Source organism: Arvicanthis niloticus, chromosome 5 (assembly GCF_011762505.2).
Source record: "Arvicanthis niloticus isolate mArvNil1 chromosome 5, mArvNil1.pat.X, whole genome shotgun sequence".
NCBI classification, from domain to species: domain Eukaryota; kingdom Metazoa; phylum Chordata; class Mammalia; order Rodentia; family Muridae; genus Arvicanthis; species Arvicanthis niloticus.
Window position 1 is genome coordinate 59,987,511 of NC_047662.1, and position 25,299 is coordinate 60,012,809.

General features: G+C 40.5%; 1 protein-coding gene across 1 annotated transcript; it reads right to left on the reverse strand.

The window, feature by feature from the left end:
* Positions 1-4,117: 4,117 nt before the first annotated feature.
* LOC117708730 (uncharacterized) lies at positions 4,118-25,299 on the reverse strand. The gene is made up of 5 exons (XM_034502595.3): positions 25,239-25,299; positions 24,457-24,567; positions 21,984-22,090; positions 6,586-6,666; positions 4,118-5,815 (listed from the first exon to the last, which is right to left on the reverse strand). Exons 1-5 carry the CDS (start codon positions 25,297-25,299, stop codon positions 4,118-4,120), a joined length of 2,058 nt encoding a protein of 685 aa, XP_034358486.3.

Sequence of the window (25,299 nt, forward strand, 5' to 3'; positions counted from 1 at the left end):
GTGTTCTTGGATTCTGTTTGTGAGAATTTTATTGAGTATTTTTGCAACAATATTCATAAGAGAGATTGGTCTGTAGTTCTCTTTCTTTGTTGGGTCTTTGTGAGGTTTAGGCATGAGTGTAATTGTGGCTTCATAGAATGAATTGGGTAGTATTCCTTTGTTTCTATTTTGTGGAATGTTTTGAAGAGAATTGGGATTAGGACTTCCTGGAAGGTCTGATAGAATTCTTCACTACAGTCATCTGATCTTGGGCATTTTTTTTTTTTTTTTGGTGGGGAGACTTTTAATGACTGCTTTAGGGGTTTTGAGATGATTTATATGGCTTATCTGCTCCTAATTTAACTTTGGTACCTTGTATTTGTCTAGAAAATTGTCCATTTCATCCAGATTTTCCAATTTTGTTGAGTATAGGCTTTTGTAGGTGGATCTGATAATTTTTTAAATTTCCTCATTTTTTGTTGTTATATGTCTCCTTTTACTTCTAATTTTATTAATTTGGATACTGTATCTGTGCCATCTAGTTAGTCTGGCTAAAGTTTTATATATCTTGTTGATTTTCTCAAAGAACCAGCTCCTGGTTTTGTTGATACTTTGTATAGTTCTTTTTGTTTCTACTTGGTTGATTTCAGCCCTGAGTTTGATTATTTTCTGTCTTCCACTACTCTTGGGTATATTTGTTTAGTTTTGTTCTAGAGCTTTCAGGTATGCTGTCAAGTTGCTAGTGTATACTCTCTCCAGTTTCTTTTTGTAGGCACTTAGAGCTATGGGTTTTCCTCTTAGTATTTCTTTCATTATATCCCATAAGTTTTGGTATAATGTGCCTTCATTTTCATTAAATACTAAAAAAAACTTTGATTTCTTTCTTTATTTCTTCCTTGACCAAGTCTTCATTGAGTAGAGCGTTGTTTCGTTTCCACATGTTTGTGGGCTTTCAATCGTTTATTTTGATTATTATTAAAGACCAGCCTTAGTCTGTGGTGATCTATTAGGATGTAAGGGATTATTTCAATACATTTGTAACTGTTGAGGCCTGCTTTGTGACCAATTATATGGTTTATTTTGGAGAAGGTACCATGAAGTGCTGAGAAAAAGTTATATTCTTTTGTTTTAGGATAAAATGTTCTATAGATGTCTGTTAAATCAATTTGGTCCATAACTTCTGTTAATTTCAGTGTGTTTCTGTTTATTTTCTGTTCCCATGATCTGTCCATTGCTGAGAATGGGGTGTTGAAATCCCCCACTATTATTGTGTGAGGTGCAATGTGTGCTTTGAAGTTTAGTAAAGTTGCTTTTATTACTGTGTGTGCCCTTGCATTTGGAACATAGATATTCAGAATTGAGAGTTCAACTTGGTAGATTTTTCCTTTGAGGAATATGAAGTGTCCTTCATTATCTTTTTTGATAACTCTTCCTTGAAAGTTGATTTGATTTGATATTAGAATGGCTACTCCAGCTTGTTTCTTGGGACCATTCACTTTAAAAATTATTTTCCATTCTTTTACTCTGAGATAGTGTCTGTCTTTGCTGCTGAGGTACGTTTCCTGTATGCAGAAAAATTCTGGGTCCTGTTTACTTATTTAGTTTCTTAATCTATGTCTTTATTGGGAAATTGACTCCATTGATGTTGACAGATATTAAGGAAAAGTGATTGTTGCTTCCTGTTATTTTTGTTATGAGAGGTGAAATTATGTTTGTGTAGTTATCTTCTTTTGGATTTGTTGGAATATTACTTTCTTGCTTTTCCTATGTTGTAGTTTCCCTCCTTGTGTTGGAGTTCTCCATCTATTATCCTTTGTAGGGCTGGGTTTGTGGGAAGATATTGTATAAATTTGGGTTTGTCATGGAATATCTTGTTTTCTCCATCTATAGTGATTGAGAGTTTTGCTGGGTATAGTAGTCTGGGCTGGCATTTGTGTTCTTGTAGGGTCTGTTTGATATCAGTTCAGGATTTTCTAGCTTTTATAGTCTCTGTTGAGAAGTCTGGTATAATTCTTATAGGTCTGTCTTTATATGTTACTTGACATTTTCCCCCTGCTTTTAGTATTTTTTCTTTGTTTTGTGCATTTGATGTTTTGATTATTATGTGACTGGAGAAATTTCTTTTCTGGTAGTCTATTTGGAGTTTTGTAAGCTTCTTGTATGCTTATGGGTATCTCTTTCTTCAGGTTGGGAAAGTTTTCCTCTATAATTTTGTTGAAGATATTTACTGGCCCTTTAAGTTGGGAATCTTCACTTTCATCTATACCTATTATTCTTAGGTTTGGTCTTCTCATTGTGTCCTGGATTTCCTGGATGTTTTGGGTTAGGAGCGTTTTGCATTTTGCATTTTCTTTGACAGTTGTGTCAATGTTTTCCATGGTATCTTTTACACATGAGATTCTCTCTTCTATCTCTTGTATTCTGTTGGTGATGTTTGTGTCTATGACTCCTGATTTCTTTCCTAGGTTTTCTATCTTCAGGATAGTCTCCCTTTGAGATCTTTCTTTCTTTCTTTCTTTCTTTCTTTCTTTCTTTTGTTTTACTTCCAGTTTTAAGTCCTAGATGGCTTTGTTTAATTTCTTCACCTGCAGCGGGGCAGTGGTGGTGCATGTCTTTAATCTCAACACTTGGGAGGCAGATGCAGGCAGGTTTCTGAGTTCGAGGCCAGCCTGGTCTACAGAATGAGTTCCAGGACAGCCAGGGCTACACAGACAACCCTGTTTTGAAAAACCGGTAATAATGATAATGATAATGATAATGATAATAATAATAATAATTTCTTTGCATGTTTTGTTGTGTGTTCTTATATTTCTTTAAGAGATTTTTGTGTTTCCTCCCTAAGGGCTTTTACCTGTTTACCTGTGTTCTCCTGTACTTCTTTAAGGGAGTTAATGTCCTTCTTAAAGTCTTCTATCATCATCATGAGAAGTGATTTTAATTGTGAATCCTACTTTTCCAGTGTAATAGGGTGTCCAGGACTTGCTATGTTGGGAGAACTGGGTTCTGATTATGCCAGGTAACATTGGTTTCTGTTGCTTATGTTCTTTTTTTTTTTTAATCTGGGCTTATCTGATCTTTTATTGTTAGTAAAAAATAGTGCTTGATTTTATAAAACTGGGGGGGGGGGGCAGATGTTTGTTGCACATCAGGGCCATTACACATATGAACCCATAGTGTTTGTGGCAGGTGTATTTACAATAGATATTTCTTCTTGTTGAATTGTTTTCTTTATTAATATGTAGTAGGACTTTTTTTAATTGCTTCTACTTTCTGGTTCAGATCTATGTCACTGGATATGAGAGTAGTTATACCTGTTTGTTTTAAGTATCAGTTTGCTTTACTGTTTTCTTTTTTCATATTTTTATTGGATATTATGTTTACATTTCAGATTTTATCCCCTCACCCCATTCCCTCTACCACCCAGGAACCCCATATCCCCTCCCCCTCCTGCTTCCACAAGGGTGTGCCCCCACCTACCCCCCCCTTCCCACCCTCACATTCCTCCCCACTCAGTGTTAAGCCTTCATGGGACTAAGAATCTCCTCTCCCACTCATGCCTGAGCTCCTGGGTGTAAGATCTCCTGGGACTCAGGCTGCCTTTGGGATCCTGAAATTCTGCTGCTCTAGTAGGGTTCAGGATATGATGTCCTCATGGGAGCAGACATGTTTCAGTTTCTTACTCTATTTGTTTCTTTGTTTTGGTTTTTTTGCCATATACAAACAACATAAAAATCTACTTGTTGTTGACACAGTTGTAGGTAGTGTTAGTTGGAAGATGGCTCTTTTCCAGACAGCTCACACCATGACAACACAATACCATGGGAAGAGGTGTTTTTTTATTGAATTGTGGGAGTGGAGGGAAAGTGAGGAAGAGAAGAAAAGAAAAAAATGGGTGAAGGGTCAGGGTCTCTGTCATTTTTGGGGGCTGTGACATAGATGCCAGGTAATAAGAGGAACCACTGCACATAGGTGAGAAATACTTTAGGACTGTGTGGCAGTTTCTATGGCAAAAGACATTAGATGGTCCTTGTCCCCTAGGGATGACATTATCCCTGGATTTAGAGGCTATCTGTAAACCTCCTCTGATGAGAACAGGTAGAAAACAATGAAGTTGTGTTGGGAAGTTATTTGTGGACAGTTAGGTTGCAGTGGTAAGTGATGATGGAACATGGCACTTTACATGCTGTTTGAGGTACTCCAATCTGGAAAAGCTTTTGTTGCACATGGAACATGGGTAGTGCCTCACCCCACTGTGCTTTAGTTTGTGTCTCTTGAGATCACAATGCCGGTAGAATGTCCATGAGCATCCAGGCACATCGCATGCAAAAGGCTTCTTGCCATTGTGTTTCTTCATGTGGTCTTTGAGGTGATACAAATTTTTGTAAGATTTATTACAATTCTCATAAGTACAGTAGTAGCGATTCAAAGTATGAGGTGTCTTCTGGGACACAGGGCTCTGGTTCTTGAGGTCTAAGTTCATCTCTGGATGTTGTTCCTGGATCAAACCAGAAGATGAAGAGCTTTCCTGAGGTTGTCTTTGTATCACAGGGGAACTTGAAGGATATAAGTATTCACTCACATATGGGGCTTGGTTGCTAAGTGAAGTCACCTGAGGATCAAGGCTTTCTTCAATATTGGGTGTTCCATCCTGACTTGGATAGATATTCTGATCAGAGGTCCTCATCTGACCCAAGTAAAATGACTCTTCAGAACTGGGACTACTTGTCTCTGGATAACAATCCAGGTTGTCTTCTGCACTGGATATTGTCCTATTAGTCCCATGAAGAGTTGTGTCAAAACAGGAGGTTGGTATTTGAAAGTCATAGAGAGGCTGAACACCAATTGGACTTGTCATCTGGTGATTCTCAATCAAATTCTGGTCACATCTATAGCCTGATGTCTGATACCAAGAGAGGGAGTACTCACTGAAGGATGTCATCTGATAGCCTTGCTTTATCTGGTCACAGTTATCTCTCTTCTGAGGCTCAGAGAAAACTTGGTATCCATTGGGAGTTATCATCTGATCTCCATAGGATCTGTTATCAGCTACTTGGTTCCTCTTCGAATGCCCCAAAAGATTCAGTTCAGAAAAGGAGGTAAGGATTTGATTGGGATGAAGGGCCTGGCTATAACTAGGTGTTGTCATCTGATTCCCATAGAGAGTCAGATGCCCTTCATTCTTGGTTGTCAGCTGACTGTAGTAGGCTGTCTGGTCATCATTGAAAGTCATCTCAAGGTCACCACTGAGGGTCTGGTCATTTACAGAAGGAAGGAAGTCATCCACATTTGGATCATGGCTTGCATGGCTTCCAGAGAGAGCAATATTACCAGAGGTAATCATCTGACTCTCACACATGCCTGTATTTTGGATCAAGAAAGTCTTGTCAGGGCTCAGTGTCCTCATCCAGTAGTCTTCATTGTAGAGAGAATCCTTGGTGTCAAGTACTAATGTCTTCTGGGGATGAGGAAGGCAAGTCTTGGGGGTGCTGTTGAGCTGCATGAGCTGAAGGCCTGCAGGGGATTTATTCTGCTCATCAAACAAAACTTGCTGGTTCAAAGAAGAGGTCTCACTTGGCTCTCCAATATGGAATTCAATAGCTTGTCCTGGGTGTGCTGTTGAGTTCTGTGTACAGGTGGTCTCCTGTGTGCTACAGGATGCAGATGTCATCACTGTTTGTTTCCAGGTAGGCATCTCTGAGCTGTGACCTGAAACAACCTGGCTGGACTCCACAGGGGAAGGCTGAGTATTATAGACTCTTGGCCAGGAAGCACCTGTGTTTTCTGCCATGTTGATATAGGCTTCACAGGAGGCCTGTGAACTCTTCAAGGTCCACAACTGTTGAGAGAAAGAACATCTGGATGAACTAGATATTCAGTTGAGAGCTCAATGTACTTGAGAATACTCACATTCAGGAGACAGATAGAAGTTAGGTGGTAAACAGGAGCAGGCAGACTGCTGGAGGCTAGGGTTTCACACGTTCATTGGCTCTGATGAAGGTGGAATGGGCAAGCAATACTTAGCTCCATAGCTCTGAGGTATCCTTTTATACAGCTCAGTCTGATGTGGTAAGAGCGTCTGAGTCAATGATTGGTAGAACATACATTTCAGTGGGTAGAGCCGCATACCTAGAAGACTTGCTTAAACATCTAATCCCTGGCTCTTAGGACTCAGGTGCTCCCATTTACCTAGCTTCTTAGGTCCTTTGGGTGTTAATTAGCCTAAGATGTACTTAATAGGCAATGTAAACCTATAAGGTTTCATTCATCCATCTTGGAAGAGATTGTGGAATAGGACTTGTTGATGGGATGTTGGTGGGTTTGGACAGAAGCAGTAGAGTTCAGGTGGGCTAGTGTTGAATGGAGAGAGTGAATGAAGAGACAATTGTATGGTGTTGTTGAAACCTCTTGCACTAGAGACTTAGAGATTACATGAGTGTAATCTTTAGTACTGGTGGATACAGAATATGGTATGGCCATTTTTTGCAGCCAGGCATGTCTCCCTGGGGAAGTACTCTGCTGTACTATTGTGTCCTGTGCTATGGGGTCCCATCAAGTTTCTTAAATAACATAGACTAATGCTAATAAAGAGGTTCACTCTCAGCTTACCGACAATAGGACCCCATTGTCTAGGACTATATGCACACAGCTCATGAAACCTGAAGAGATCCAGCTGGTGGTAAGGATGGACTAAGTGAGAAAAAAAATTTAACATTAAGTTTTAAAAATTGGAACAGTGGCCTTTCTGCTGGGGCAGACTTCTGCTGGTCTGGTCCTCTGAACATACTATACCCTGACCCATCTACAGGAACCCCTGTACAAAGAGGAGCTGAGAATCGGCTGCACTCAGAGCAGCTGAGGAAGCTGAAATCTCAGGAGCTTTAACCCAGCCAGGATTAGAGGATTTCAGTATCCCAGAGGCAGCCTAAGTCCTAGGAGCTCTTCCACCCAGGAACTCAGGATCACAAAGACAGCTGGACTTTGAGGAGTTCTGACACAGGCAAGATAACAAGAAAGATGGGCTCCAGTCAGAGACAGTAAGTGCAGGTAGCACTAGTGATAACCAGATGGTGAAAGGCAAGTTTAAGAACATAAACATCAGCAAACAAGGTTACCTAGCATCATCAGAACCCAGTACTCCCACCATAGCAAATCCTGGACACACCATCACACCAGAAAAGCAAGATTTACATTTAATATCACTTCTCATGATGATGATAGAGGACTTTAAGAAGGACATAAATGACTCCTTTAAAGAAATACAGGAGAACACTGATAAACAAAGACATGCCCTTAAAGAGAAAACACAAAAATCCTTTAAATAATTTCAAGAAAACACAACATAACAGGTTAAAGATTTCAACAAAACCATCCAGGATCTAAAAATGGAAGCAGAAACAATAGAGACATCTCAAAAGGAGGACTACCCTAGAGATAGAAAACCTAGGAAAGAGATCAGGAGTCACAGATGCAAGCATGACCAACAGAATACAATAGACATACGAGAGAATCACAGGTGCAGAAGATACCATGGAAAACATTGACAAAATTGTCAAAGAAAATGCAAAATGCAAAAAGCTCTTAACCCAAAAGTTCCAACAAATCCAGTGCACAATGAGAAGACCAAAGGATAATAAGTATAGACAAGTGTGAAGATTCCCAAATTAAAGGGCCAGTAAATATGTTCAACAAAATTATAGAAGAAAACTTCCCAAACCTAAAGAACGAGATGTCCATAAACATACAAGAAGCTAACAGAACTCCAAATAGAGTTCCCATCACATAATAATCAAAATATCAAATACACAAAACAAAGAAAAAATATTAAGAGCAGTAAGGGAAAAAGGTCAAGTAACTTATAAAGCCAGACTTAAGAATTACATGAGACTTCTCACCAGAGACTATAAAGCCAGAAGATCCTGGACTTATATCATACAGACCCTGAGAAAACAAAAATGCCAGCCCAGACTACTATACCCAGCAAAACTCTCAATCACTATAGATGGAGAAAACAAGATATTCCATGAGAAAACAAAATTTACACAATATCTTTGACAAAACCAGCCCTACAAAAGATAATAGATGGAAAACTCCAAAACAAGGAGGGAAACTACAACCTAGAAAAAGAAAGAAAGTCATATTCCAACAAACCCAAAAGAAGATAGCTACACAAAGATAATTCTACCTCTAATAACAAAAATAACAGGAAGCAACAATCACTTTTTCTTAATATCTCTCAACATCAATGGACTCAATTCCCCAATAAGGAGACATAGACTAAGAGACTGGATAAACAGAGCCCAGAATTTTGCTGCATACAGGAAACACACCTCAGTGACAAAGACAGACACTACCTCAGAGTAAAAGGATGGAAAACAATTTTCCAAGCGAATGGTCCCAAGAAACAAGCTAAGATAGTCATTCTAATATCAAATAAAATTGTCTTTCAACCAAATGTTACCAAAAAATAATAATAAAATAAGGCAGGACACTTCATACTCATCAAGGAGAAAAATCTACCAAGTTGAACTCTCAATTCTGAACATCCATGCTCCAAATGCAAGGGCACCCACATTCATAAAACTTTACTAAAGGTCAAAGCACACATTGCCCCTCACACAATAATAGTAGGGAACTTCAACACCTCAGTTTCAGCAATGAAAAAATCATGGAAACAGAAACTAAACAGAGACACAGTAAAACTAAGAGAAGTTATGAACCAAATGGATTTAACAGACATCTATAAGACATTTCATCCTAAAACATAAGAATATACCTTTTCCTCAGCACCTCATGGTACCTTCTCCAAAATAAACCATATAATTGGTCACTAAGCAGGACTCAACAGATACAAACATATTGAAATAATGCCTTGCATCCTATCAGATCACCAAGGACTAAGGCTGGTCTTCAAAAATAACAAAAACAATGGAAATTCCACATACATGTAGAAACTGAACATCACTCTACTCAATGATAACTTGGTCAGGAAATACATAAAGAAAGAAATTAAAGAAATATTAGAAGTTTATTAAATTAAAAATGAAGGCTCTTCATACCAAAATCTGAGACAAAAAGAAAGCAGTGCTAAGACTAAAACTCATAGCTCTAAGTGCCCCCCCCCCCAAATAAAAAAAACCTGGAGAGGGCATACACTTGCAACTTGACAACACACATGAAAGCTCTAGAACAAAAAGAAGCAAACACATACAAGAGGAGTAGACAACAGGTAATAATCAAACACAGGGCTGAAACCAACCAAGTAGAAACAAAAAGAACTATACAAAATATCAACAAAATCAGGAGCTGGTTCTTTGAGAAAATCAACAAGAGAGATAAACCCTTAGCCAGACTAACCAGATGAAAGAAAGACAGTGTCTAAACTACTCAAATCAGAACTGTAAAGGGAGACATAACAACAGAAACTGGGGAAATTGTAAAAAAATCATTAAATCTTACTACAAAAGGCTATACTCAACAAAATTGGAAAATCTGGATGAAATGAACAATTTTCTAGACAGATACCAGTTACCAATGTAAACTCAGGAGCAGATAAATGATCAAAACAGTCCCCGTAACCCCTAAACAAATAACAGCAGTCATTAAAAGTATCCCCACCAAAAAAAAAAAAAAAAAAAAAAAAAAAAAAAAAAAAAAAAAAACAGTCCATGAACAGGTGATTTTAGTGCAGAATTCTATCAGACCTTCAAGGAAGATCTAATACCAATTCTCTTTAAACTAGTCCACAAAATAGAAACAGAAGGAACACTACCCAAATCGTTCTATGAAGCCACAATTACACTCATATCTAAACCACACAAAGACACAAAAAAGAGAACTTCAGACCAATGTCCCTTATAAATATAGATGCAAAAATACTCAATAAAAATTTTCACAAACTGAATCTAAGCACACATCAAAACAATCGTCCATCATGATCAAGCAGGCTTTATTCCAGGAATGCAGAGATGGTTCAATATACAGAAAATCCATCAACATAATCTACTATATAAACAAACTCAAAGAAAAAAAAAAACACATGATCATCTCACTAAATGCTGAGAAAGCATTTGACAATATTCAACATACCTTCATGGTAAAAGTCCTAGAAAGATCAGAAATAAAAGGCCCATACCTAAACATAGTAAAAGCAATATACAGCAAGCCTGTAGCCAACATCAAGCTAAATAAAGTGAAACTTGAAGCAATCCCATTAAAATCAGGGACTAGAGAGGCTGCCCACTCTCTCCCTACCTATTCAATATAGTACTGGAAGTCCTAGCCAGAGCGATCAGGCAACAAAAGGAGATCAAAGGGATACAAATTGGAAAGAAAGATGTCAAAATATCACCGAAACTTCCACCAGAGAACTCCTAAACCTGATAAACAACTTGAGCAAAGTGGCTAGATATGAAATTAAATCAAAACAAATCAGTAGCCTTCCTCTACTCAAAAGATAAACAGGCTGAGAAAGAAATTAGAGAAATTTCACCCTTCAAAATAGTCACAAATAATATAAAATACTTTGGTGTGAATCTAACCAAGCAAGTGAAAGGTCTGTATGACATGAACTTATATGACAAGTCTCTGAAGATAGAAATCGAAGATCTCAGAAGATGGAAAGTCCTTTCATGCTCATAGATTGACATGACTAATATAGTAAAAAATGGCCATCTTGCCTAAAGCAATCTACAGATTCAATGCAATCCCCAGCAAAATTCCAACTCAGTTCTTCACAGAGAAAGAAAGAGCAATCCTCAAATTCAAAAAACATAGGATAGCAAAAACTATTCTCAACAATAAAAGAACTTCTGGGGAAATCACCATTCCTGACCTCAAACTGTACTGCAGAGCAGTAGTGATAAAAACTACATGGTATTGGAAAAGAGACAGGCAGGAAGATCAATGGAATAGTATTGAAGATCCAGAAATCAACCCCAAAACCTATGGTCACTTGATCTTTGACAAAGAAGCTAAAACCATCCAGTGGAAAAAAGACAGCATTTTCAACAAATGGTGCTGGTTACACTGGAGGTCAGCATATAGAATTCAAATTGATCCATTCTTATCTCCTTGTACAAAGCTCAAGTCTAAGTGGATAAAGGACCTTCACATAAAACTAGATACACTGAAACTTATAGAAGAGAAGATGAAGAACTTTGAACACATGGGCACAGGGGAAATGTTTCTTAACAGAACACCAATGGCTTATGCTCTAAGATCAAAAATTGACAAATGGGACATCAAAATTGCAAAGCTTCTGTAAGGCAAAGGACACTCTCAGTATGACAAAAAAGCAACAAACAAATTGGGAAAAGATCATTACCAATCCTACATCCGATAGAGGTCTAATACCCAATATATACAAAGAACTCAAGAAATTAGACTCCAGACAACAACCCTATTAAAAATGGGGTACAGAGCTAAATAATTTTCAACTGAGGAAACTCAAATGGCCTAGAAGCACCTACAGAATTCAACATCCTTAGTCATCAGAGAAATGCAAATCAAAACAACCCTGAGATTGCACCTTACACCAGTCAGAATGGCTAATATAAAAACCCAGGTGATAGCAGATGCTGGCGAGGATGTGGAGAAAGAGGAACACTCCTCCATTGTTTCTGGGATTGCAAGCTGGTACAACCACTCTGAAAACCAGTTAGGTGGTTCCTCAGAAAATTGGACATAGCATTACTTGAGGACCATGGAACTGATCATGGGGTTCCCAATGGAGAAGTTAGAGAGAAGACTGAAAGAGCTGAAGGGGTTTGTGACCCCATGGGGAGAGCAACACCACCAACCAAACAGAGTTCCCAGGGTCTAAACCACAAGCCTGGGACCACATAGGGAGAGACCCATGGCTCCAGTTGTGTATGTAGAGGAGGATGGGCTTGTTGGGCATAGGTGGGTGAGGAAGTCCTTGGTCCCTTGTAGGCTGGATGCCCCAGTGTGGACGAATTTGAGGGCAAGGAGGTGGGAGTGAGTGGGTTGGTGGGGGCACTTTGTCATAAAAGATGGAGGAGGATTGGATGGGATGGGGGTGTCAGGGGGATGTGGAAATATATAAAATATCCAATTAAAAATTAACTTAAAAATTTAATTTAAAAAATGGGAACAGTGAAAGTAAATATTTAATAAAGAAAGAAGAAATAAGAGAAAAAATAAAGCAAAAAGAGAAATCACATCCTCATCACCATCATTTGGCACAACATGTATAACTGAAAAAAGTGTGAAGTTTTGATGTACTCTGGAAATTAATTCAAAAACCTGTAATAGAGATTAAAACTTGGCTAGTGCCAGTAACAGCTTCCGCTTTTTCACCAATTAGAAAATTCTCCAAAAAGTATACTCTGGTGTTTTGTGAAGGTATTATTGCATAGGCATCAATTATTAAAACAGTTATCAGGTGTTCATCTCAACATTCAGCCTGTCTCCTCTCCCTGGAACTTCCTCTCACCATGAAAATTTTCTGGATGTTACAGGACAACTCATTTTTACAAAAGGCTTTTTCAACTTCAATCTGGTTTCAAATCCCCATTTATTTGTCCCTAACTCTTGAGTGCAAAAATACAAACCCTTGCCTGAAAACTGCGCAAGGTCTCTATTTTTTTACACATTTTTATTAGATATTTTCTTTATTTACATTTCAAATGTTATCCTCTTTCCTGGTTCCCCTACCAGGAATCTCACTATGCTTTTTGAAGGTGTTCCCCCTCCCCCTGCTTCTATAAAGGTGTTCCCCCACCCACCCAGCCATCCACTCCTGCCTCCCCTCCCTGGCTTTTCCCTACATTGGGGCATCAAGCCTTCACAGAACCAGGGCCTCTCCTCCAATTGATGCCAGACAAGGTCTCCATTTCTTAGTATTATCATACAGCACAGCTGCAGGCTGCTTTCTAATTGATACCACCCTACTTTCCTCAGTTTTTAACTACTTTATATTTTGATGTTTAAAATTGTTAACAAACAATAAAAAATATCAATGAAAAGACAATAAATTCATCCATAAATTAATTGAATCACCTGGCAAAGAAACCAGGGATTCCTTGAAGTCATTTCTGTAAGTCCAAACAGGTGAAAACTGGTCTTTGTGTGTGTGTGTCTTAAGTGTCACCATAGTAGATGGTGGGATTTACCATGATCTTTCTGAAAGATAAAAGTTGAAGGTGCAGAACCACAACAACTTTGTGGCCCAAGAATTCAGTGGGAATCCAAGTTTTAAGAGTAAGGGGTTTAGCTGGGTGGTGGTGGCTCAGGCCTTTAATCCCAGCACTTGGGAGGCAGAGGTAGGCGGATTTCTGAGTTCAAGGCCAGCCTGGTCTAGAGAGTGAGTTCCAGGGCTACACAGAGAAACCCTGTCTCAAAAAACCACACACACACACACACAAAAAAAAAAAAAGTAAAGAAAAAAGAAAAAAAAAAGACTAAGGGGTTTACATTCAGGAGCTGAGTCCCAGTGTAATCATTTAAGGCAGGATTTCTAGATTTTATCAGCACCTGGGTTCTTTGCTACATGTTCCAACCATTCACCTCTATTCTGCGCAAATAGTGGCATATATTTGAAATCCCTCCCTTCCTTGGCCAGACTACTTGACTCCACTAGGGAATGGCTCTTTTGGATTCAAAAGTATGTCCTCTGACCCCAGTGCGACAGCTCTAACTCCCTATGTGTTGCCCACAGATGATGTCCATCAACTCCACAAGGAACTATTTTAAAATGCTGTATGGACACCTGTTTTCCTAATGTTTTCACCAAAACTTCTCCAAATGTTTTTTTCCTATAGGACCCAGGCATGGTGGTAATTGTTGATGACTTGGAGTTGTGCAGCTCCTTTCCCCCTTCCCAGGGAGTGCTGGGCCCTTTAGGATTATGGTTTTTTAAGCTTACCAAGGACATGAGATGGGGTGGCTCTGAGAAGTCAAATCTTTTAAGTTCAGACTCAATTTTAGAGAACCTGACCTATGTTTGAATTCAGGTAAACTAACAGGCTTGTACCTAGCATTAGTTTCCAAGTTTTCCTCCAACAAAACCTGAGCCTAGCTCCAGTCTCTAGGTTAATCCTCAACAAGATCAGTGCCTCCAGGTTATTCCCCCAACAAACCTGCACCCCCAAGCTACAAACCCACCCTGTGTAGAAAGACCACCAATGCAGAGGGGAGCAGTAATTAAGCTTATGACTCCCAGAGTTGCATCAGATTGGCTTCTGTTTGTTTGTTTTGGGGAAGGGAGACCTCTAGCTTTTCCCTGGCACTACAGCTCCTGAATCAATCTCCTATATGTCCACCCAAATATAGAGAAAATTTAAATCTTGTGGTTTGGAATGCTGTGTCCAAATAATTAAAGAAAAGTCATATACAACTTGTATAACACAGCTTTTTCATGAACATTTCACTCCATTCCTGTAGTACAAGTTAAATTTGTAATTATTAAATAAATTTATAGAATCAAAATTTAAAGATGACACTTAAATTCTGTTGAAGGCAACATACCCCTGTAATAATTAGTTTTCTATATTTAGAGAAATTATGGAATGAATTCTTTTGTATCTACATGTCAAAAGGGGAATTTTTGGAAGTACTTACAGGTCGCAGTCCTGATGATCCAACAATAGTTAGCTAAATATTAGAAGTTCAATAGTCCTGTAGTTTCTCAGTCCCACAAGACAGATCGTTCTCAGCTGGTCTTCTCTATAGGCTGGAAACAGTTGGGTCCAATGCCAGTGTAGGAGGAAATGTGTGAACAAGCTGAGGACAAGCCGAAGAATACAAAAATTTCCTGTTTCCATGGCCTTATATACAGGCCCAGCAGAAGGCGTGTCAAGGATTATAGGTGTGTTGTCATAGGATCTGAATTAAAGGTATATATCTTCTAGCCTCTTGTTTCTGCCAGTCATTAAGAAAATTGAATCAGACAATATCTCACAGGTGTGTTCTTTTTGTGTAGATATTAGTTCTTTCTAGATATTCTCAAGTGTACAACAAAGAGTACACATTATAAGCTTGACCTCAGGAAATTGTGGTTTTAATTCCCTAGAAATATTAAAAGTAGAGTACAATCCAGTGCATCTTATATTTATTTCGGAAGATAACGTTCAGATGGGTGCATACCACAGTATGCTCAAGTCTACTTGCTAATGATCTCTTTCCTTTTCTTACCCCCTGTATTCATCAGGATTCTCTAGAGGAGCAGAACTTATACAGTGAGTCTTTCTATATATGTATAAAGGCAATGATTTATTATAATGGCTTACAGATTGTGATAACTCTAATCCAGCAACGGTTCCATGTGGTCTACAAGAGTAAGAATAAGTATGAGTAAGTATGCCACTATAGGAATGGGCTTTGATGCTCCAATGCTCTGGATCCATCCAATGTGGAATGAGAGCCCTCTCCTGGAGTCTTTGGATCAAGAGGTAGAGAATTGACATGGTCATGGTGTCTGTTCACAGCAGTAAAAACAGAATTGTAAGACAGAATTGGTACCAGGAGTAGGGTATGGTTGTGACAGGCCTGACCATGCTTTTGCTTAGAAGAATGTAGATTTAGGGACTTTGGATTTGGAAAGCCATGGAATGTTTTAAGTGGGGATTAATGAGTAGGAATATGCAAGACTATGTTTCTGTGAATGATTTGAACTGTGCAAACCTGGCCTGGGTGTTCCATGGAGAACTTCAGTATGTGGCCTAGATACTGTTTCTGTAGTAATTTGGTGAAGAATAGGGCTGCTTTTCGCCCTTAACTAAAGAGTCTGTCTGAGACTAAGGTGAAGAAGCTCAAATTAATTGCATTGACAAACAGTCTCAATAAAGCCCAGTAGAGATATTTTTCTCTAGTTAAGTCTCATGAAGAGCATTTTGAATAAGCATAGCAAGCTTAGAAAGAAAAGCTATAAAATACATGTTTCCAGTATTAAAGGGAAATCAGGAAGTGAAATGGAGCTGAATCCTAGGAGATAGCAGATTAAGGGAGTGGGACTTTAGGGCAAGATCCTACTCAGCAAAAGCTAGATCCAGGATTAGTGGTACACACCTTTAATCCCAGAAGATAAAACCAAGCAGATCTCTGAGCTCAAGGCCAGCTTGGGACAGAGCAAGTTGTAGGTGAAGATAAGCTTAAATCCAGGTGTGTTGGTTTAATTAATCCAGAAGAGAGGCCTGCAGATCTCTGAGTTCAAGATCAATCTACAGAGGAAGATCCAGGACAGCCAATCTTAGACAGTGAAGGAGTTGGAAAACAGAAAGCTAGAGACAATGCAATATAAAAAGGGGAAGATTTTTTTTTTTTTATTATTGGATATTTTACTTACATTTCAGGTGTTATCCCCTTCCCCCATTTCCCCCCTTCCCAGGAACTCCCTCTCCCAGCCCCCTTCCTCCTGTTTCTATGAGGATGTGCCCCCATCCACCACCCCACTCCCCCCTCCCCACCCTTGAATTTCCCAACACTGGGTGTCCAGACTTCATAGGAGCAAGGATCTCCTCTCCTACCTATACCCAACAAGTCCATCCTCCCCTACACATACAACTGAATCCACTACTCCCAACCTATGTGCTCCCAGGCTGGTAGGTTGGAGCCTGGGAGCTCTAGTTGGTTTATATTGTTGCTCTCCCCATGGGGCCACAAACCCCTTCAGCTCCTTCAGTCTTCTCTCTAACTTCTCCATTGGGAACCCAATGATTAGTTCAATGGTTACCTGACATATACAGAGGCAGATGCTCTCTGCTGGTCTCTTCTTAATCACCTCTAATTTCTTAGCTTTTGCTAACCAGCATCAAATGTTCCAGTACTCCTTTCTGTTCTTGACTTTAAAGCCAGAGCCACAGGGCCAAAGCTGCTGCTTGCAGGAGTTAGAAAATATGCTCCTCCCACCCCAGTCAGAATGGCTAAGATCAAAAACTCAGGTGGTAGCAGATGCTGGCAAGGATGTAGAGAAGAAAAACTATCCTCTATTGTTAGTGAGATTGCAAGCTGGTACAACCACTCTGGAAAACAGTCTGGCAGTTCCTCAGAAAATTGGACATAGCATTCATTACCTGAGGATCCAGCTATAATACTCCTGGGAGTATACCCAGAAGATGCTCCAACATATAGCAAAGACATATCCTCTGCTATGCTCATAGCAACCTTATTTTTTTATTTATTTTTCCTTCTTTTTTGTTTAAAATAATTAAATTAGCCTTTAATGAGTAAAATTTGAAAACACCTGAAGCATGTAACTTTCTCTCTTTTTTTTTACTGGATATTTTATTTATTTACAATACAGTTGTCTTCCCTTTTCCCCATTACCCTTCCCTAGAACCCCCTATCATATACCCCCTCTTCGTTTATGCTTTTATACCATTTTGATTACATGCATTTATTAAGGTCAGTTCTAGGTTGAGGGTCTAGCAATATAATAGATGCAAATAGTCAAGGAACAAGCAAGATGATAAACACAATTAGTCAAAGAAAAAGCAAGGCATTATACCCAATTATGTTAACACTATGTTAATATTTAGGTTCCTACCTGAAATTACTTCACTTTCTAGCCTAATGTCAGATTCCTGCCTGAAGGCTACTTCCTTGTCCTTGGCCAATGTCATATTCCTTGTCCTATCTATTTCAAATGAGAAAGCTAAACTTTATCAATTCTTAAATTAAAAAATAATAATGAATTATTTATTTAATACTTGTAAAATCTTTAGTAATATCTTTCATTTCCCCAAAATTAATAAATTAATAAATGTCAGTTAAAATTAGAAAATTAATAAGTCAGTTTTATTTACAGGATTTAATATTTGTAATTCTTTGTAAGGTACAAAAATAGTGTCATTAACAAAGCTATAAATTTGGCATTAATTCCTCTCCTGTCAATACAGTAATGCCACCTACCTCACTCTTTATCTACCAAGTGGCTCATATTAAAATAACTCCTGAGCTCATATGAGAGCTATGTGTACATTATATTAAAATCATATATATGGAATACATATCATGTCATATTTCTGCCAACTAGCTCATTTCCTTGTCCTTGGCCCATGTTAGCTTCTTACCAAGCAGGCCGAAAGGTTTCCACCTCTCCCCCTTTTTTATTTCATTAACAAGACTGAGCCTGTCTTAGGTCATTCTGACAAGAATTCCTTCCTTACCCATCATGGAATATGCATTATCAAAGGCAATGCACTTATGTCTTAGGTTACTAAGGCCCTGTGCAGAATTTTACCCATCCTTGGCTTGCCAGCCTGTTAATTTAATAACTATGTCTGGGGGTTCATTTTCAGGTTCAAGCCATGTACTTTGGCTGCCAACATGTTGATGTTGTTAAAGATAAGCTTTAACATGATGGGCAGGAATAAAAGTATTTTCAGAACAAGATCAAACTATATATGCCATTCCTGAGGTTTGACCAAAATGGAAATACTGACCTCAGGCCATGAATAGTTTTATTGGCATTATCTGCAGCACCAAAGCACAACAGAGCAGCATTCCTTAAATTCAGAATTTCACTATGCAAAGTTAACACACCCAGAGAGGTATTAGGATTATGCCAAATATCCTACAGGTGTCTTTAAACTTTTTTCTAGTTATAATGACAATCATTGTAAATTTCAAAAGTAACACTACTCTAATGATATTTGTCATGACATTTGGATGGCTCCTAACTTTTGAACCCTCTACCTCCTTCAGATAATTTGAATGGGTTATAGAGCATTAGTCATTGTTCCAGATAATTATATAAATCCTTTTGTATACTCAATGCATTAGTAACATTTTTTGCTAGATGGTTAACAAAAATAGTTGTCTTAACTCCTTGTGTCAGTGCTACTGCAGAAGCAGTGGTGTTAGCAATTAATGGAATTAAAGATGTTATACCAGCAATAATCAAGCCTGCTACCCTCTTGCTTCTACTTATAGCCTAACACACTTCTTCCAGCACTTTCAAGTTTTTGTTCAGAGAATCAATGTTTTCTAATACTCAGGGCAGTAAGACGAAAGCTGGTTGATAGAACCCCATAACAGACATGCCAGCTTTCAACACACTAACACAATTGGAAATTATGCAGTCAATGCAACTTACAATAAATACTGTAGGGGAGACAAAACCAATTTTAGCTTGACAATTTAAAGAGCCTTAAAACAGGCACTAACCTTTGTTTGAAATACAGATCCTGTACCAACTTTATCTATTACTATTGTAACAGTCATAGTGAGCTACAGCTAACTTGCAAATGTGTCTCTGACAAAGACCAGATCTAGTCTTCCAAAACTGGATTGTTATTTCCAATATTGGATTAATTTCTAAACCAGTACATTATTGAGTCCTAATTGCTGGCCACCATTAAGAAGAATACAAGAGACATTGTAATTTCTCTTTTTGATTCTCTATCCTACAAGGTATAAAAACTTGAGGCAAGGCAGCTTGTTCCATCTGGGATATAGTCAAGCAAATGTGTTTCAGAAACATATGTCCAATACAGCTCCCCAGTCACCCTGGTCAGGGCACTCAGCAAGTTCACAGGTCGGCATCATTCTTTGTCTCAGCAACAGTATGTCTCATCAATCTTTTTAAAGTTCCACAATACCTTCTCCTTGAGGATTATACGAACCCCCCTTAATGAATTGTTGACAAAATGTCTCGAATGCTCGACTCCAATTGCCAGGCCTATTCATTATCTATTTATTTGTTGGATATTTTATTTATTTGCCTTTCAATGTTATCCCCTCTCCCATTCTCCCCCAAAACCCCTTATCCCATCCCCCCTCCTCCTACTTCCATGAGGGTGTGCCCCCACCATCCACCTATTTCCACCACCCTACTCTTGAATTCCCCAATACTAGAGAATCCAAACTTTCAGATACCAAAGCCCTCTACTTCCACTGATTCCTGACAAGGCCACCCTATAGAATTGGAGCCATGAGTCCCTCCCTTTGTGTTCTCAGGCTGGAGGTTTAGAACCTGGGAGCACTGGTTGAATATTTTGATACTCCTGCTAAGAAGGATCAAAGCACCCACACTTTGATCTTCCTTCTTCTTATTGAGCTTCATGTGGCATATGCATTGTATCTTAGGTATTGTGAAATTTTTGGCTAATATCCACTTATCAGTGAGTTCATAGCATGTGTGTTCTTTTGTGATTGTGTTACCTCACTCAGGATGATATTTTCCAGTTCTATCCATTTGCCTAAGAATTTCATGAAGTTTTTAATAGCTATGTAGTACTTTATTGTGTAAATGTACCATATTTTCTGTATCCATTCCTCTGTTGAAGAACATCTGGGTTCTTTCTAGCTTCTGGCTATTATAAATAAGGCTGCTATAATCATAGTGGAGCATGTGTCTCTGTTGTATGTTGACCCGACCCACGGGTCCTAGTAATTCATGGGGTCGAGAGAGAGAAAGGACTCAAGGAAGCAATTGCTTGTCAAGAGCCATGTATTTGAGCGAGAAGTGCTTTTTTATAGTATGCTTTACAAGGGGAGGGGGTGAGAGGGGCCAGGTGGTGGAAGAATACAGAATCTTCTTGGCCTGTGCCCTGAAACATTTTGTGGTCTACCTGCTTTGCTCAGAAGATACGGCACACTGCTTTGAATCTATGCTTTTCTCAGAAGACACGGGACACTGCTTTGAATCTATCTGTAGCTGCCAAACCGAACCTTGTGGTTGCCAGGCAGGATGAAGCTGCAAGGGACATTGTGCAGGTGAGGAGAAGTAGGGCGTGAGGGTAAGAGGCGAGGGTCCTGGCTGTTGGGAGCTGACTTTTAGCAGAAAATGGCTATCAGCTTTGCAGCCATCTTGAGCCATATACCCTGACATGAGACTTGGATTACACTAGCCTACAGCAGCTGAGCACAGTCTGATAACATCTTGCTTTAGATACCCAGGACTTTCCTTGGGTGTTTGAGATTAAAGGTGTGTAACTTAAAAAGTGTGATTTAGAGATCAGATCTAGAGACAAGACCTAAGGGCATGATTAAAGGTGTGACCAAAAGGCATGGCTTAGATTTGAGACATATAAAAGACCAGAGAATCAGACACTTTAGAGAGTACAACAAAGAGAACCATTTGGAGTAACAGAGATTCAGACACTAGGAATAGGAGTAGACATTAGACACTCGGGAGAGAACAAGAAGGAGTAGAACTAGGAACTAGGAACTCAAGACTTGGGACTTGGACTAGGAAGAGAGACTGAAGAATAAATGGGATTGAATCACACTCTGTCTGGTCTCCATTCTTCGAGTTCGTCCTGACTCTCTCTCTTGCTGAACCCCGACCTGTGGACCAGAGCAGCAGCTTGGGCTGGGAAACAGTGGCCCCCAAGCATGGAGTGGAGAGGGCCGCAACATTTTTGGCACCCAAATGTGGGCTAGTGTGGTTCTCAACACTTGGCTTCTGACATCTCCCCCTTCTCTGTTTAGATGGACAGGGTGTCTTGTGATCAACCCCAACTATGTGAATTTTAGAATTTGGAGGTCTAATTATGGGGAGGGGGGTCTTGGACAAGTTCATAACCCCAAGATATTGATGTGAGAAGAGTCATGTTGATGGTCAAAGGCTTTAGGCTGTAGACGATGGGCAACGTCAAGGGACCCTGAGGTGGGTGAAAGAAGGGTGAGGGCCCTGTCTTAGGCTATGTAGGCTGCACCCACTCCCAGCACCACACACTCCTTTCCGGCTGCATTGGGTGGGCCCCTGGGAAGTGGACCTACAATAATCCTGTCATCGGGCTAACTCACAGCCATCCTAATCCCTTTGTGAATGTCCAGGTTACCAGCCATTTGTCAGTTTGGGGTGTAATATTGTCATAAAGGAAGACTCCCCGATATTAGAGGGCCACATCAAGGGCAGGCCTTAGTTTAGCAAAGGGCCAATTTTTGTCGGGGTGATCAAGAGGCCAGGCTCCCTAGCGAGAGAAACAAGGGCAGAGCCAGGCATACCAGGAATCCTTCTTGAGGGCATGGAAGTCTAGGGGTCGGCTGTAGAGGGAGGCAGGGGGGCTGGCAGCTGCGCCAGTCTCTGACAGAATCACTTCCGGATCTTCTTTAGTCTTCAGTTGATGGTAATGAACTTCGACCAGCTTCAGTTGGGTAAATCTGGAGTGTGAACAGGAGGAGCAAGGTGAATGGATGCATTTTTCTGAAAGGAAGCACAGTTAAGAACCATTCTCAGGGGGTATCCCTGGGATGGAGTTAGCCAATTTCACCAGTCTTTCTGGTAGCCATCTGGCATTTTGTTCCTTGGAATCATATATGCATGAGTGTCCTTTCCCCCAGATAAGGACTGGGTCTAGACCATTCCATTTGTGTGTCAATGGATCTTTCCACATGGCTTTGGCATAGGAGTCTGCTGTAGTAGGGTGCCAGAATCTGTCTGCTGCAGACTTTCCTCTTTCATCAAGGGTCAAAAAATTGGGAAGGAATAGTACATGATTTAACAAGGTTTTATGATTTCCTTTTTGGGGGTATAAAATGCCCCCTGAATGTTATAATTTTAAGAGCATGTTCTTTAAGGTCTGAAGTGCCCTTTCTACAATGCCCTGTCCTTGGGGGTTATATGGGATACCAGTAACATGTTTAATGTTAAGCTGGGCACAAAACTGTTTGAAGGAGGCACTGCTATATCCAGGGCTGTTGTCAGTCTTGAGTATCTTAGGTATGGGCATAAAGGCAAGGCAAGAAATCACATGATTAACAACATTTTTGGTAGCTTCTCCAGATTGAAGTGAGGCGCAGAGAAAACCACTGAAGGTATCAATAGAAACATGTATATACTTGAGCTTGCCAAAATGAGCAAAGTGAGTAACATCCATTTGCCATATTTCTCCTGGGGTGAGGCCACGAGGGTTCACCCCCAGATGTAGCTTGGGTAGGAGAGTGAAACATCCCTGACACTGGCGCACTATCTGGCGTGCCTGTTCCCTGGTAATAGAGAACATCTGTCGGAGGGTCTGGGTGTTTAGATGATGTAGTTGGTGGGCCTTTTGTGCTTGCTGTATAGGATCAGAGGGTAGGGCCAAGGTCACCAGGCTGGATGGAGACCCTAGGGTGGCCCTGTCAATGAGGCACTAGGGACTAGGAACTAGGGACTAGGAACTCAAGACTTGGGACTTGGGGAGAAGAAGAGAGACTGAAGAATATAAATGGGATTGAAATACACTCTGTCTGGTCTCCATTCTTCAAGTCTGTCCTCACTCTCTCTCTTGCTGAACCCCGACCCTTGGACCAGAGCTGCAGCTTGGGCCCGGATACAGTGGCCACCAAACTCGGGGCAGCCCGGGCCTCAACATTTTGCTCGGGCCACGACATTTTAGGCTGCCCAAAGTGGGGCAGCCTAGGCCCCAACATTTTTGGTGCCTGAACAGGGGCTAGTGCGGTTCTCAACACTATACGTAGAATTAGCATTCTCATAAGCAAGCTGTTGGAAAAGTTTATTCTCTCCCTGGCCAGGTCCCAAGGACCTTTCAGCTGCCTCCAGGAGGTAAGCAACAAACTCTGAAAACTCTTCTTGATTGCCCTGAGTGATCTTAGTCAAGGGAGAAAGAACAGAGCCTTTCATGGGAATGGCTCTCCAGGTGCTCATGGCTGCTGAAGAGGACTGAGCTAAGAGACCCAGGGAAAATTTTTGTTGTATTTGGTTAGAGGCATATTTCCCTTGACCTAGGAGTTTATCAAGTGTCCATTTGTTGGAGGGTGAGCGTGTGCTCGAGAGATTGGCTTGGGCCTGAGACCTGCAGCAATCAGCCCAATCGGCCTGTCAAGAAAGGAACTGTCCCCGAGTCAGGACGGACTTGGCAACGGTGAGCCATTCATTGGGAGTTAGATATCCACCTCAACCAAGACTCTCAAGGAGGGAAAGAGTAAAAGGAGCATTGGGGCCATAGTTTCTAATGGCTGAATTTAACTTTTCAAGATGTTTAAAATGGAGTATTTTGAAGACTGTGGGGTCACTTGTAGAGTCCTCATTATCGCTTTCATTTTCAGTTTCAGAATTGGGCTTGTCCTCAGAGGTATCGGCCTTAGTCTCGGGCTGGGGGTGGGTGTTCGGCAGGGCTTGTGAGAGGAGAGTAGAGGAAGCAGGCATGGCAGGCACAGAGGAGGGGAGGCGCCGAGCACTGGACCAAGATGGGGGGGGGGGGGAGGTGGCGGAGTCTGCCAAGACTCGGAATCAGAAGCCGCGGGTGTCTGAGATGGAGGGACCTGCAATTGAGTGACAGGAAAGGCTAGGCAGAGGGAATCTTGAGAAGGGGCGGAGGAAGAGCAAAGGACTGAAAGACTGGAAACCTGTTTTTGGAGGTGGAGAATGTCTGTCAGCTCATGAACTTGAGAAGAGAGTTAGGCAAAGTGGCAGGGAAGGTCAGAAAGGCGAGTGTGGGAAGGGGAGCAGAAGGCACCGGAAAAAAAAAAAAAAAAAAAAAAAAAAAAAAAAAAAAAAAAAAAAAAAAAAAAAAAACCAGTCAGGATTATGATAGTGGGCAGCTTCATCTTCAAAGGTGGCGGTGTCACCGGGATCCAAAGGCTCTGGGTCGGGGAGAGCAGCCAAAACTGTCTGAACCTTGAGTGGTGGCGGTGGCGGCTGCTGCTGCTGCTGCGACTGCCTGGGGAGCCCAGCCGAAACTATTGGCTGAGAGAGTGGCAGAGGAGAGGAGGAATGGCTCTTAGCAGCAAGGCAGGGGGGACAGAGGGAAGCAGTCTTTTTAAGGACAGGGTTGCAAAAGTGAGTAGAGGAGGGAGACTGAGGGTCAGAAATGGCTGAAGAATCGTAATGTGGAGGCTGAGAAATCTGGATAGAGGCGAGGCAAATCAGAAGGAGGGGTGACCTGATCAGGAGGAATGTCTATAAGAGTGAAAGAAACAGAGGCTTGAGACAGAGGCCAAGAGGGTTGATGAGATGGGCAGGCAGAATTAGGCCAAGACAGTGACAAATGGTATTCAGCAACAGACAAAGGTGTCGTTTCCCTGTATCTTTGTCTGCATCCTCAATAATGTCCCTAATAATACCCCCAAAAGAAAAAAATGTTGTGGTAACAGTAGCATCGTCTTCACTTTTGATTTTCTCATTTAATTCACGACCTACCTTCTGCCACTTCTTGGGATGGATGGTAGGACCATCAATCATAAACCAAGGACACTTCTCATCAATAAACACAAAAAAAAACCTTATGAGATCCTTTTTCTTAACCCTTATTCCTCTCTCTCTGAGTGCATGTTTGGGGTCCTTTATGAAGGAAGCCTCCTTCGACAGAGAATGACCCATTCTTATGGGAGGGAATGAAAATGAAACTTACCCGAGGACGACAGGTCATGGGTGACGATCGCTGTCTCACTCAGTCTTGATGTCCTGCGCAT